Source organism: Phyllopteryx taeniolatus, chromosome 15 (assembly GCF_024500385.1).
Source record: "Phyllopteryx taeniolatus isolate TA_2022b chromosome 15, UOR_Ptae_1.2, whole genome shotgun sequence".
NCBI lineage: Eukaryota > Metazoa > Chordata > Actinopteri > Syngnathiformes > Syngnathidae > Phyllopteryx > Phyllopteryx taeniolatus.
In genome coordinates, this window is record NC_084516.1 from 11,364,476 (window position 1) to 11,380,278 (window position 15,803).

General features: G+C 42.5%; 1 protein-coding gene across 10 annotated transcripts in view; it reads left to right on the plus strand.

Moving 5' to 3' along the window:
• The window catches only part of rxraa (retinoid X receptor, alpha a), a 115,464-nt gene that overhangs the window by 56,846 nt on the left and 42,815 nt on the right, over nucleotides 1-15,803 (plus strand). For 5 of the 10 annotated variants that reach the window (XM_061799008.1, XM_061799010.1, XM_061799012.1 and 2 more), the window contains one exon: nucleotides 12,681-12,918. The exons of 2 other annotated variants lie outside the window; for them this stretch is intronic. In XM_061799008.1, coding sequence (XP_061654992.1) covers nucleotides 12,681-12,918 — 238 coding nt within the window. Of the gene's footprint in view, nucleotides 1-12,680; nucleotides 12,920-15,803 lie in introns of all 10 variants that reach the window. 3 more of the 10 variants (XM_061799009.1, XM_061799011.1, XM_061799014.1) reach the window with 1 other exon arrangement.

Below are 15,803 nucleotides of genomic sequence, written 5' to 3' on the forward strand. Positions count from 1 at the left end.
AGTCACGTTATCTGCCTGTGTTTGGCCAATGTATATACTTGACCGCAAGCTTTCTAGTGTATTTTGGCAGTGAGAGGGCTAGATAAGGGGCCTGGGTGGTGATTTTCATCTCAACGAGGAAGCTTGATGAATCATAGCTTCCTGACTTCATCGCACTACTGCGGCGATTTGGATTTATACAAAAGTGCCATTCATGACTATATTTTATCTTTAAATTAGAGCGAAGTCCAACTTGCAATTTTTTATTTTTTCATTTTTTAATTTAATAATTTTTCAGGAAATTAGAGTTCTGTTGGTAGTTGCACAAAGTCATGTTGAAATAAAATGAGCCCTCAAAAAGAGCAGAAGGACATCTGTTGCAAACGTAATCTCCCGATGCCTGCTTCACAGGCTGCAGAGACAATTATTACTCTCTGCCTTGTCTATGATTAAAATAGCACTGTCAATTTGATGTTCCTGTTATAAGCTGCTGACCAAAAGGACAGTCAGTATGGTTCATACAGAGATCTGGCTGTTTTTCATTTGTGTATTACATCTTTTTCTCAGTAGTGTCTGTGCTTATACTTTCTTCAGGTACTGTTTCACCATTGGCTTTTCTTCTTAAACCCAGATGCAGTATAATAGATGTACTAGATCTTTTCACTGACACATATCTGCAGTACAAATTAGACACAGTAGGTGATCCATTATAGACGACGCCACTGCTCTAAGGCCATTTTGGGCTGAGGTTCCAAATGGTTTTCTTGAATTTAACCTCACCTTCTTTTCTTAAAATAGTTGCAGATTTAATGTTTAATATTGTTGCATAACCACCTAAAATTCATTCACACATGGGGTGGGGGGGGGGGGGGGGTAGTCTAGTACCCTAACATCAGGTTAAAAGTATTCAGCTCAGTAGTTGTAATACATTGGAAAATATTTTGGATGGATTTGTATGCGGCACGGTGAACGACTGGTTTGCACATCTGCCTCACAGTTCTGGGGACCGGGGTTCAAATCTCGCCTGTGTGGAGTTTGCATGTTCTCCCCGTGCCTTGGTGGGTTTTGTCCGGGCACTCCGGTTTCCTCTCACATCCCAAAAACATGCTTGGTAGGTTGATTGAAGACTCTAAATTGCCCGTAGGTGTGAATGTGAGTGCGAATGGTTGTTTGTTTCTATGTGCCCTGCAATTGGCTGGCAACCAGTTCAGGGTTTAGCCCACCTCCCGTCCGAAGATAGCTGGGATGGGCTCCAGCAGCCCGCGACCCTAGTGAGGATAAGCGGTAAAGAAAATGGATAGATGGATGGATGGATGGATTTGAATGCTTTGGACAATGAAGACCAAATAAATTATTTCATTATTTTTTGGGGGAATCAAGGTGGGCCTATTTTTCATAGGAAAAATTTTGTTATGGAGGCTTGTATAGGTATTTTCAGGCTGCTATTCTCAGCAGCATTTGTTCAAACTTGTCTTTCGGAGCTCTCCTCACAGCGCTCTTGCTCTGAGCTCCAAGCCAGCGACAGGATAGCACTTCAGAGCTGAAGAGAACAATTAGGCCATATCAGCAGACTGGAGTGTTGGCAGTTGGAGAACTGTTTGCAATAGCTCCAGTAATCTGTGGCTGGAGTTGGCGACCAGCCATGGCCAGCCGCACAGCCTCCTCAGACACTCAAAGGTCACAGAGGGCATGGGTATGCCCGAAGAGCCTGTGCTTTCATCCACATCATATTTGGACAATGTATGAAAATTGGCGGGAAATAAAGTCAGCTGGGAGACAGAAAATACTAACAAGAACGGCAAGGGAAAGATTTAAGTCTTTAATGAGGGCAGAATCGGTTACATCAACACCATGTATCAAATGACTGTAGCCCACCTACTGTAAAATTATGGGTGGGCTGTTCACCTCTTTGCTGCCATTTAGTCTACATTAAGGCCTGTTTCTTTCTTCTTCGCACATTTTAGTCTGCAAAATGGATCACGGATGTCAGCAGATAGGGGCGTTAAAGGCAGCCGAAAGAGGGATTGAATACTTTTGATTTGAGCTGTCAAGCTGTAGTTTTAGCGAGTCTGTGTGATCACAACTTGTCGTAACAGGCACCTTACACAAGCTTCTCAATGTACCGTGAATGTAGGAGTGAGAGGGGCACAAGAAACTTTTTTCCATGTTGTGCGTCTTTAATTGGAGAGAGATTGAAATATTTACCCTTTGTTTCCCACTTTGTCTCTTTTAGTTTGAATCATCCACCAGTGTATCTTTTTTGAACATATACCTGTATTTCAATTTTATAATAAGGTCCTATTATAAATTGTCAAAATAAGTCCTCACAGCCTCACAAGTAGTTAGATGTTATGAACGATTTGGCAGTATTTTCCCACATGCTTGACTCATTCCATTATTACTACGCACAACATGTTAATTATAGCGAGTAATTTGACTTTGTGACCCTTTTACCATGAGATGATCCCACACTTGAAAGTATGAAAAATCCATGTTTTTAACTTTGACGATTCAGAAACAACTGTCTTTTACAAAGCTGCAACTTAGATCGACTGATATAATGGTACTTCTGCATTATAGTTAATACATATACTTGTAGCAACTGCATATCATCCAGTATTCCATATCAACGCACTGTTTGCTTGTCATCTGCCAATTGTAACCCAACTTCTAAATCAGGGCTCTCACCCAAAGCACACACTCTTGTCAATCCATAACGTATACACATCACTCTGTAATATTATTTTTGTTGACCCTAACTTAAAGACCCTGTTTTGTTTCCACTAATAGGTACCATACCAAGCAGTACATTTGCATTCTCAAACGATGTACAGGGTCCCCAAATAAGCGATGATTTTTGGCACTCTTCATTTGTAGTTCAGTTTTACATTACCTGTCACTGATATTGTAGTGGATCCCTTGACTTAATTCTGTGCAGTCAGTGTGGTGTCTGTTCTCACTCAGTGATGGTGTGAACGTGAATGCTTGTCTGTTGCTTGTCTGTTTGCCCTGTAATGGACTGGCGACCAGTCCAGGGTAGTCTGCCTTTTGCACAAATTTAGATGGCATAGGCTCCAACTACCCAGGACCCTGAACAGGAATAGTGCCATAAAAAATGGATGGATGATAATAGTCCTAGAGCAGGGTTATAAAATAAATTTCCCAAAGGGGCTAATTGAGAAACTTTGTGTAAGAAGAATCATCTTTTATTGTCATGAACATGCATGCATGCACACAATATTTGTTCTCTGCATTTAACCCATCACAGTGAACACATACACATGTTAGTGGTAAACACTGGAGCAGGGGGCAACTGAAGCACCCAGGGAGCATTTCGGGGTATCAGTGTCTTGCTCAAGGACACCACAGCCGTGAGTCCGGGGGATGTTGGCAGATGGTCCAGTCAGGGTCTTGAACCTAGGTCCCCCACGGTGGCAGGCGATGATCTTAACCATTGGGCCACGGCTGTAACTGAAACTGTTGTCAGGGGCCACGCCAACATGCTAACCTAACTCTGGCTGTTTTCCCAGGTCTGTCCTTATTTTCTGTCAATTGTTTAGCAGAAAATAATCGCTTTAAATCAAGGCAATTCAAATAGGAACCATAAAAATTATGATGGAGTTAAGAATCAAAACCCAACTGTGTTGCTTTTCACTTTAAAGCTTTGGCAGGTTACCATGCGTCATGCTAGTATGATGTCATGCAAGCAAAGTACCTGCCAGAGCAATCACATTTGAACATTTCTGTAAAATCCAATCCATATCAGGGTTTTCCGACTTGAACTAGATAGGTTGAATCTTTTTTTATTGAGAGAAAAGGTAGCATGACATTGCCTGAACAAAAAAAAATAACACCGAGCTCCATGGAACATTGAATGAAAGATTAGCTCCTTGTTGTCATGGTGATATAAATATCAGCAGTAAAGACTCCAAAAATTAAGTTGTTATACTGACTTCTGTTTTATTTTGGGCTCTGGGTTTTACGCAACTGGTTCACTCGCTTGGGATTTTTGTTGAATTTTTCTCCTCTCTCCTTTCTACATACTCTGAAGACTCCTTGAGAAATGCTAATGACGAGTGTCTCATCCTGACTCTGCCGTGGAGCTCTGTGCATTTCAAAACTGACTCAACTGTGTCTCCTAAAAGTCCCTGTGAAAAATGGGAAAATATACTTGGCACCTCAAATCAAGAGGAAAAAAACAAACAAATTCTTTTTGACCAGTCTCCTCTCACAGGAACCACAGTTTGCTCATATATACAGGCATACATACATACATACATACATAGGCATAAGTGACTCATGGCTGTTATCCAGTAGTCAACCCATGAATGGTATTTTTATTTTTACATACTGGTTGCCTCCCAGTGGCATTGTCCTATCCCAATCCCTGCAGAGTTGAATCAGAAACGAATTTCTTTGGATGAAGCCATGATTAAAATTGCCTATTTGTGCAGGGGTGTGAATGTAAAATCTCAGAACTATAGCAACTTCTTTATTAGCCTAAACCTTAGCTAACTTATGAGCTTAAACAAATGAAGACATTGCACATTTTAAGTATTGCTATCAAATCATAAGTGCATTCATATAAAGGTCAAATGAGCTCTTGAATTCTGCTGAACCTCTAGTCTAACGCCAAAGGATGAATAATAGAAGAGGAGCATTAGGTAAGTACAGAATGTGTCACTGTCTGTCTGCTCATGTGTGAACTTGTAATGGAAAAAATGGAGACTAAACAAAATGGTGGTCTGACATGAGTTGCAGACAAATCTAATATAGTAGGAATCAGGTGCAAATCTTTAAAATCTACATTAGGAATGTTGCCAGGGCATTCAGGTGTCTTTTTTTGTGCTATTTATCTCATCCCGACAAGTTGTTATCCAATAAAGTAAAAAGAAAATGGGCCATATGTTTAAATAAAGTACTACCCCAATTCCAAGGAAGTTGCGACGTTGTGTTAAACATAAATAAAAACAGAATACAATGATTTGCAAATCATGTTCAACCTATATTTAATTTAATACACTTCAAAGACAAGATATTTAATGTTCAAACTGATAAACTTTATTGTTTTTAGCAAATAATCATTAACTTAGAATTTTATGGCTGCAACACGTTCCAAAAAAGCTGGGACAGGGTCACTGTGTACCACTGTCTATCACCTTTTCTTTTAACAACATTCAATAAACATTTGGGAACTGAGGACACTAATTGTTGAAGCTTTGTAGGTGGAATTCTTTCCCATTCTTGCTTGATGTACAGCTTCAGCTGTTCAAGAGTCCGGGATCTCCGTTGTCGTATTTTACGCTTCATAATACGCCACACATTTTCAATGGGAGACAGGTCTGGACTGCAGGCAGTGCCTGTCTAGTACCTGCACTCTTTTACTACGAAGCCACGCTGTTGTAACACATGCAGAATGTGGTTTGGCATTATCTTGCTGAAATAAGCAGGGGCGTCCATGAAAAAGACATTGCTTGGATGGCAGCATATGTTTCTCCAAAACTTGTATGTACCTTTCAACATTAATGGTGCCTTCACAGATGTGTAAGTTAGCCATGCCATTGGCACTAACACAGCCCCGTACCATCACAGATGCTGTGTGCATAAAAGTCCAGATGGTTCTTTTCCTCTTTGGCCCAGAGGACACGACGTCCACAATTTCCAAAAACAATTTGAAATGTGAACTCGTCAGACCACAGAAAACTTTTCCACTTTGCATCAGTCCATCTTAGATGAGCTCGGGCCCAGACAAGCCGGCGGCGTTTCTGGGTGTTGTTGATCAATGGCTTTTGCTTTGCATAGTAGAGTTTCAAGTTGCACTTACGGATGTAGCCCTGAACTGTATTTACTGGCATTGGTTTTCTGAAGTGTTCCTGAGTCCATGTGGTGATATCCTTTACACATTGATGTCGGTTTTTGATGCAGTGCCACCTGAGGGATCGAAGGTCACGGGCATTCAATGTTGGTTTTCGGCCTTGCCGCTTGCATGCAGTGATTTCTCCAGATTCTCTGAACCTTTTGATGATTGTGTGGACCGTAGTCCCTAAATTCCTTGCAATTGTACGTTGAGTAACTTTGTCGTTAAACTGTTCGACTATTTTCTCACGAACTTGTTCACAAAGAGGTGAACCTCGCCCTATCATTGCTTGTGAATGACTGAGCAATTCAGGGAAGCTCCTTTTATACCCAATCTTGGCACCCACCTGTTCCCAATTAGCCTGTTCACCTGTGGGACGTTCCAAGCAGGTATTTAATGGGCATTCCTCAACTTTCTCAGTCTTTTTTGCCACCTGTCCCAGCTTTTTTGGAACGTGTTGCAGCCATAAAATTCTAAGGTAATGATTATTTGCTAAAAACAATAAAGTTTATCAGTTTGAACATTAAATATCTTGTCTATGTAGTGTATTCAATTAAATATAGGTTGAACATGATTTGCAAATCATTGTATTCTGTTTTTATTTATGTTTAACACAACGTCCCAACTTCATTGGAATTGGGGTTGTAGCATTTTTTCTCCCCCTCTTGTTTCTTTTGAATAATTCCTGTTTATGCGGCTAAACTTTATCTAGACAAAAATTCCTGAAACCACCGTTATTGGAAATAGGGATGGGCAAAAAAGATTCATCACTTAGATGAGGATTCTGTAAATTTCATAGAATAAAGATACGTAAATAAATTATGTTTTTCTTAGTATATTTATTAATATAGAAATAATATTCAGGCCAGACTAACACTCAGTGACAAACTAACCATCTATGCCAAACTTCCTTCCAAAAGTTTATGTTACCATCTTTTCACTTATCTGCTAAAACAAAACAAAAAAACACTGCAAAAACATCACCTTGGTTGGTGAACAAATGAGGAGGGCTTTTTAGGAGAGGATTTTCAATACCCATCCACTGTAAAACCTCACGTGTCACACAAAACAGAACTTACGAATGTTTCATCTAACAGCACATGCTGTAATTTTGTTGGCTGCTGTTATCCTTGCAGCAAGCCATATCTCTCAATCATCCATCCATATAGAACATCCAAGACTGCAACAGCAGAGCGCAAATTGGCAAATTTCCTCTGTGCATTCACACCAAACAACAGAGGATAAGAGTGATGGGAAGAGGAAGTATTGTTTAGGAATAAGAGATGCTTGTATGGAGAATGGAGGCGGTAAACAGGGAAATCTGCTATTGGCTGCCAGAGAGATGGGTCCTAATTTGTTTATTTGTAACTGTCAGTATTTACATCAGTTGACAGGCCCAACCTGCATTTGACAACAGAGATGCAGTTTTGTCCCCCATTTTAATAAGTCTGTTTGTGTATGTTGGCATGCAGTGAACCTGAATGACTGCCAGTCATGTCTTGGATGCTGCAACAACTTTCAAAACTTAATTTTAGGATAGTTTCGTATCCTTTCCTTTGACCTTCCGTCCTCTAGTGTAAAGGCCGGAAATGAAAAGAAGACTTCTCTCCTGCTAATCTAACTCTGACAAACTAATTAACATGCAAACACAGAAATGCATTTTTTTTACTGTGAGATATTTTGTTGCAGTGCTCACATCACTTGATACATGTTAATCTGAAAGATGACTATCAGAGACGATGTCATTTTTTTACATACAGTAAATGTTCTGCTTTCATCCAAGAGACATAGATTAGAGGGAATACTAGAGAATGAATAGGACAGAGCGAGATCTACCTTCCAGTCTGTTATCCCCCCTAGAAGTGAAAACTGGCTGGGAATCTGTCAGCTGAGTGCCTCCCCAAAGATCCCCCCCTACCCCCTGCTGAGACCTACAATGGCAGATTGGCAACCCTAATACCACAGCTCTTTTTATCTGCCTGAATTAAAATCCAATTGGAAAGGGGTTGTGGGAATTGCTGGCTCGTGGAGAACTCTTAATTTATTTGTTTATTTTTGCAGGAATTATGTGTGTGAGTGCATTTGGGGGAAAATGTAATTGGAGGGATAGAAGCTCGAGGGGTATCAGTCAAAGGATTAAACACTCAACTAATACAGCCTGATGCAGAGCTGTTGTTAGGCCTTTATTAAGAAGGATGTATGTTTGTTTTGAAAAGGATGAGGTCTGTGTGTGTGTATGTGCTCACGGGAAGTGCTCATGAGGCACGCAGGATGTGCAGAAAATATTTGGCTGAGCTGAGTTGGCAGCGAGCTTACTGCTTGAGAAATGCAGAACATAGTGATGCAAAGATTCACCCTTTTTTCCAATAAGCCGCTGAAAGAAAGCAGACATGCTTATTTATACAAGTCATGAAAAATACTTCAGAAAGGGACATACAGTAATTGCCTCAATTCAGATAGACCAACAACAGGCTAAACATGTTTATACTTTAAACTTGTGTGATAATGTAAGTGGGTTAAATAAAGTCAAATTAAGATACAGTGGAATATCTGGGAAAACACACACCATCAGGTCTGGGACAGTTGTTGATACAGAAAAAATCGAATTCCAGGGACAAAGTATTGTAATTATAAAACCTTAATTGAATGTACCCCTCCTGGAAGCCGTCACCTTATCGTGGTGGAGGGGTTTGCGTGTCCCAATGATCCTAGGAGCTAAGTTGTCTGGGGCTTCATGCCCCTGGTAGTGTCACCCATGGCAAACAGGTCCTAGGTGAGGGACCAGATAATGCACGGCAAAAAAAACCCTATGATGAAAGATACTTAATGGATTGAGGTTTCCCTTGCCCGGACGCGGGTCACCGGGGCCCCCTTGGAGCCAGGCCTTGAGGTGGGGCTCGAAGGCGAGCGCCTGGTGGCCGGACCTGCAGCCATGGGACCCGGCCAGGCACAGCTCGAAAGGGTAACGTGGGTCCCCCTTGGCGATCCGATCCCCGGGTACAGAAGCTGGCTCTAGGGACGTGGAATGTCACCTCTGGCAGGGAAGGAGCCCGAGCTGGTGTGTGAGGTCGAGAAGTTCCGACTAGATATAGTTGGGCTCGCCTCCACACACGGTTTGGGCTCTGGTACCAGTCCTCTCGAGAGGGGTTGGACTCTCTTCCACTCTGGAGTTGCCCAGGGTGAGAGGCGCAGAGCAGGTGTGGGCATACTTATTGCCCCCCCGGCTCGGCGCCTGTACATTGGGGTTCACACCGGTGGACGAGAGGGTAGCCTCCCTCCGCCTTCGGGTGGGGGGACGGCTCCTGACTGTTGTTTGTGCCTCCCGCTGGGGACTCCATCGTTCTGCTGAGGGACTTCAATGCTCACGTGAGCACTGACAGTGAGACCTGGAAGTGCGTGATTGGGAGGAACCGCCCCCCCTACCCCCAATCAGAACCCGAGCGGTGTTCTGTTATTGGACTTCTGTGCTCATCCCGGATTGTCCATAATGAACACCATGTTCAAGCATAAGTGTGTCCCCATATGCTCTTGTCACCAGGACACCCTAGGTCGCAGTTCGATGATCACCTTTGTGGTCGTGTCATGGACTTGCGGCCGCATGTCTTGGACACTGAAGAGAGGGGCTAAGCTGTCAACTGATCACCACCAGGTGGTGAGTTGACTCCGATGGTGGGGGAAGATGCAAGTCCGGCATGGCAGGCCCAAACGTATCGTGAGGGTCTGCTGGGAACGTCTGTCAGAATCCCCTGTCAGAAGGAGTTTCAACTCCCACCTCCGACAGAACTTTGCTCATGTTCCGGGGGAGGCGGGGGACAACGCGTCCGAGTGGACCATGTTCCACGCCTCCATTGCTAAGGCGGCCGACCGGAGCTGTGGCCGTAAGGTGCTCAGTACCTGTCGTGGCGGCAATCCCAGAACCTGTTGGTGGACACCAACGGTGAGGGATGCCGTCAAGTTCAAGAACCATGGGAGTTTGCCCAACCAGTCTACATGTGTTTTGTGGACTTGGAGAAGGCGTTCGACCGTGTCCCTCGGGGAGTACTGTGGGGGGTGTTTCGGGAGTATGGGGTACCGAACCCCCTGATACAGGCTGTTCGGTCCCTGTACGACCGGTTTCAGAGTTTGCTCTGCATTACCGACAGTAAGTTGGACTCGTTTCCAGTGAGGGTTGGACTCTGCCAAGGCTGCCCTTTGTCAGTGATTCTGTTCATAACTTTTATGGACAGAATTTCTAGACGCAGCCGAGGCGTAGAGGGCGTCCGGTTTGGTGGCCTCAGAATTGCATCTCTGCTTTTTGCAGATGATGTGGTTCTGTTGGCTTCATCAAGCCGTGATCTCCAACTCTCACTGGAGCGGTTCGCAGCCGAGTGTGAAGCGTCTGGGATGAGAATCAGCACCTCCAAATGTGAGACCATGGTCCTCAGTCGGAAAAGAGTGGCATGCCCTCTCCAGGTCGGGGATGAGATCCTGCCCCAAGTGGAGGAGTTCAAGTATCTTGGGGTCTTGTTCACGAGTGAGGGAAGAATGGAACGGGAGATCGACAGGCGGATCGGTGCAGCGTCTGCAATGATGCGGACTTTGTATCGGTCCGTTGTGGTAAAGAAGGAGCTAAGCCGGATGGATGGATAATTGAATGTACAGGCAACTTTTAAGTAACATTTGAATTTTCCTAAATGGTCACACTGTCAAATAGAAAAACTAGAAAACACTTTGTCTTAACTTCATTAAGAAAGTAATACTGCAATGGTGATTTGCAGAGATATCTGGCATTTTATTAATTGTTGGGTTTTATCAATCATTCCACAAGCGTCAAAAATCAACACATCAATAAAATACTACCTTAGATTTTAAGTGGCAATGCATACTGTATGACTACCATTCTAAGTTCCAGTGTTCCAGTTCCACATCTCTTCTTGTCATACTTTCTTAATCGCTTCTTCTCTTCCCCTTGTTGAAACTGTTTCTTCTTTTTGAATAAGAGTCGCCAAAAAGGAACAAAAAGAATGTGGTTGGATTTTTTTTACTATACCACTTTGTTCACCTCTCGGGGTCCCACTGTACCTTATACCGCATAAATAATTCAACACCATCCAATTCAGATGATAAAGTGAGCGGAGAATGATGAGGACGGAAGGCTAGCTAGTCATGATTCTAAAAAAAAAAAAAAAAAAAAAAAAAAAAAAAGTAAAATCGAGGGAAAGGCAAGTGCTGAAAGATGACACTGGCGGGAGGGTGTTGTTATCAGTGCACATACGACCCTGTCACCAAGTTCTTTGCTCTTGCCTGTTCCATATCTTGCGTGTTGACAGCTGATGGGATGATGGTTGATGGAAGATGCTCATTCAAGGTTAAGAGGAGGGCTTTTCAATGTGGGAGAGCGAATGAGAGAGGGAGAACATCTACAGTACTCATGACCTCATCATTCTCTCTTCAATCTTGTTGCAGTTACCTTCCACTTTGGTGCAAGGTCATTTTTTTAATCCTCCAGAGACCAGTCTGCCACTCACCAACCACATATATTATAGGTATCCTGTTCTCATAAACCCCTTCAGTTGTTGGGGGAAAAAGTTCCCAGGTGTCTTAACACTGCGACATGCGTTGTTCAAAATACTCCAAGGATCGACACTTCACTCTCTTGTTACAGCTCTGTTGAGTGCAGCCGGTTTTGAGGGTGGTAGCCTGTCTCATACAAATGAACCACTGTCACCCAACATCCCTCAAGTGCAGGCTGTGCTAACAGGAGTACAGCTTTTTTATACCATGACACCCAGGGGCAGGGTGGCTAGTGGCTACTTCTGCTCAATCCTCAGGTCTGGGCCCCCTTAAAGACACATTGAATAAAAGTATTGATATTAATTTTAATTTAGAGGCAGCACTTCATCACAAAGCTTGTCAATTAATGTGCAGATCCATGTATTTGGAACATAGCGGACACACCGGCAAACACAAATACCCAAATGTGGAGGCGTGTTGGGGCCAAAATCTGAACGGCATGTTTTCAGACATATTTTGGAGAATGTGAGAAGGATAAGACTTTTACTTCTACCATGGATTTTCAGCTATTGCGGGTGGGTCTGTGACGTATTCCCCATGATGAACGGGGGTTCACTGTATGTTCATTTTCTCTGTCCAGCCTTTTTCAAACTTTATGGTCGAGTCCAGGTTCAGTTCTCCGATTGTAAAATTCTGCAAGTGCTTTTATTGATCATCAAGCGTACACTGTTTGTTGTTATAATTTCATGTCAGGTAATGTTTTGTTCATGCCATGCATTCTTTATTTAATTTATATTGTATGTATAATGTAGATTTCAATGTTATGGCCATACATTGTATGATTTAGTAAGATTTGGTACTGGGGTGAAACCACTTTTTTGATTTGGGTCTTGAGCTCTGACATTGCTCAAATGTATTGCTGACATTTTTCCTCTTTCAAACAAATGCTGTAAGTGTTGTGCGAACAAAAGGTGTGGAAAATTATTGTTTGTATTATGTGTCTACGTAGAACAGAGGTCACCAACACTTGGGACATATGAGCAGCCCACGGGTCTGTTCTAAAATTAGCTCACGAGTGATGGGACATTGTTATTTCCTAGAAATGTTGTAGGACTGATCATTAGAAAATGTAACCAGTTGCAGAGATTTATAGAAATGGGACTATTACTGTTGTTGTCACAGCTGTTACCCATTGTTCTCTCATTCATTTGACTTAACTATTTCGTACCTTGTTAAATCATTGTTTATAATGATTGTGAGAAAACATTTACGGGATTAGTGTCTTCACATGGACAATATATGATATATGAAAGCAAAATAAAACACTCAAAATGTATCCTTTCCTGAACAGACTCATCAGGTCAAATGGGCTCTTCACCCCTGGGCTCACCCAACTCCCATCGAGGAATGCACCCATCTTTGCTCAGTCCGACGGCCATGGGGCCCTCTGGGTCACTTCACTCTCCCATCAGCACGTTGAGCTCGCCCATGAACGGGCTGGCCTCGCCTTTCTCTGTCATCAGCTCGCCCATGGGCCCGCACTCCATGACCTCGCCCGGCATGGGCTACGGTCCCAGTGTCAGCCCCCAGGTGAGGCCAATAACAGACACTGACACATGCTTACATGCACAATTGTTTACCACTATACCTTCATAATGAAGTCATAGTTTAAGGATTTGCTTTTGAGTAAAATTTTGTAGAAAATACCAAACACATACAAACAAAGAATGTTAATTTACTAATTTATTTCATTATTTTTTAGTAACTTTTTATTCTAATAAGAGTTTATTTCATATTGTGTCACACTGGGGGGGGGGGGGGGGGGGGGGGGGGAACTCGAAACTACAGCTGCCCTATTAACTAATCGTGTCTCACAAATTGTATTGACGTGTCTTAGAAGTGCAAATTGCACATGCTGTCTGTGACACATAATTCTCTTAAGTAGGCCCCATCAGACTGAGGCTCTGCTTTGACCCCATGCCACAGTTAATCAAGGCCTATTCAACTTGGATTCCATAGTATTTTAGCTCTGTCACTCTAGTGCCATATCAGAGCCATATTTGTCAGTGTCTCACACCACATCTTGGCTCTATCCCTGCAGTCTTCTTAAATTCTCTCAGTGGTAGTCCTTTTTCCCTTCATCTCTTTTGCATCATCTTTCTCCCTTATTTCTGTCATTTTTGTTCATCAATATGTGCTACTAGTTTCTTTGGAATAAAAAAAACACACACACACACACATACAGTACATACATATCCGAGGGCATACATAGTCACACACAATTAAGACATCAAAGTCTGCAGTGGCCCAATTTCCGCCTTGAGCTATAGCTAAGATTGAACGTTTCTTTTAAAATGCAGTTTCTGCCCTTTTTTGTGGTTGCTAATAATTGCGCAACGTGAAACTGTTTGGATCGCTCCCTTCTAAAATATAACTAATGTGGACAAGGGTTACTCATGGAAGGCGATCACATTTTTTTTTATTGCTAGAAAGGCAAACCGACACTCTCAAATAGGTTTTACCGGTAATACTTTAAAACCATTTTTGTTTACCTTCTGAACAAAACATCCATTTTATCCTGTTATTGTCTGATTTTTGCTAGACAAAAGGTTTCAATAACTATAGGCTTCGTTATTATTCATCCATCCATTCATTTTCTGAGCCGCTTCTCCTCACTAGGGTCGCGGGCGTGCTGGAGCCTATCCCAGCTATCATCGGGCAGGAGGCGGGGTACACCCTGAACTGGTTGCCAGCCAATCGCAGGGCACATACAAACAAACAACCATTCGCACTCACATTCACACCTACAGGCAATTTAGAGTTGTCAATTAACCTACCATGCATGTTTTTGGGATGTGGGAGGAAACCGGAGTGCCCGGAGAAAAGCCACGCAGGCACGGGGAGAACATGCAAACTCCACAGAGGCGGGGCCGGGATTGAACCCCGGTGCTTAGAACTGTGAGGCAGACGCTCTAACTAGTCGTCCACCATGCCGGTCATTATTCATTCATTCATTTATCCTGTTCAGGGTTGCAGGTGAGCGGAAGCCTGTCCCAGCTTACTGGCGCCAGTCAGTCTGTAATAATAATAATAATAATAATAATGATGATGATTATAATGGCACGGTGAGACTGGTTAGAGCGTCTGCCTCACAGTTCTGAGGACCGTGTTCAATCCCTGGCCCCACCTGTGTGGAGTTTGCATGTTCTCCCCGTGCCTGCGTGGGTTTTATCCTGTAATATTCCATAACCACTGCAGGAGAGTCCTATGCACCTGGCCACAAATGCTAACCACGCACACAGAGTTCTCTTGACAATTTTAATACGGTTGCTTAAGATATGGATATAAATACAATACAAAGTTCGATTTTAGGCCCAATTCCCTACTAAATTCTAATGAAAACAAATTGCGATATATTAATCTAGAGAAATGAATGCTTTATAAAAACTATGTTCATTTTATCCTTGCTAATTGCTGGATGTTTTTTAAAACACAGAAGTCCTTACTATGTTTTAATGGTGTAAATGTGTAATTTAATGAGCTTCAAACAGACTCTTTACCAAAGATGGGCAGCAATGACATGATGAAAGGAGGAGAAAGGATGACTAAACTCCTATTATGACTGCAATCTTGTGTTCTTTCAAAGCCCAAACCCACATGTCGAGAGAAAGACTGTCCTTCATCATCAGCCAGTTCTTACATCAATGCAAAGAAAATTCTACTTTTTCCTCTTTGTCCCAAAAGCCTGGCACACGGATGTACTTTGGCTCTGCAGTTTTCTTTTACTTTTGCAATTCAGCCGTCTATTAGCCTGGTGCTTTTTAAACCTGGTTAGAAAAGACTATCTGTATTGTTCAGAAAGGGCATATACATAATAAGGCACCTCTTTTCTGGAACTTCTGGAAGTAGATGCACAATGTTGCTGGATATCCTGTCATAGGGAGATGCCAAAACACATCCCATTAACCAAGTGGTCAGTTCTTTGGGCTTAAACTAGCTGGCGGTATGCCCTCTCCCTTCATTAATGACACTCCAATTGTCAAAGCATCTGGAAGATATTATTAAGCAGGCATGGAACCGGTACATATTGTGAGTGACTGTGGGGCTTTTTTTTTGTTTTAAAGAAAAGTTGAACCTTTAAATGTGGACCAGTGTTTCCTTCATTTTACATTTTGTCGTTTAGTCTGCTGTATACCAATTATGCTTTCTCCCACTGTAATGTTTCTGAATACTGTACTCTAACCAATAACAGGCCATGTGATAACACTCAGTATGGCTTAAAAATACATGTAAACAGTGTTTTTGGAGTCAAACACGAAAGAGACACTCATTTGACGAAGGTGTAAATAGTTTACAAGAAATGGTGCTTGGGCCAAATGAGTTATAAATGAACAGCGACGGTGATTTTATGCACCGCTTTTGAATATGTCTTGTTTTGTCGAGGGTCGCTTGGCAACTGAAACACAACATGTCC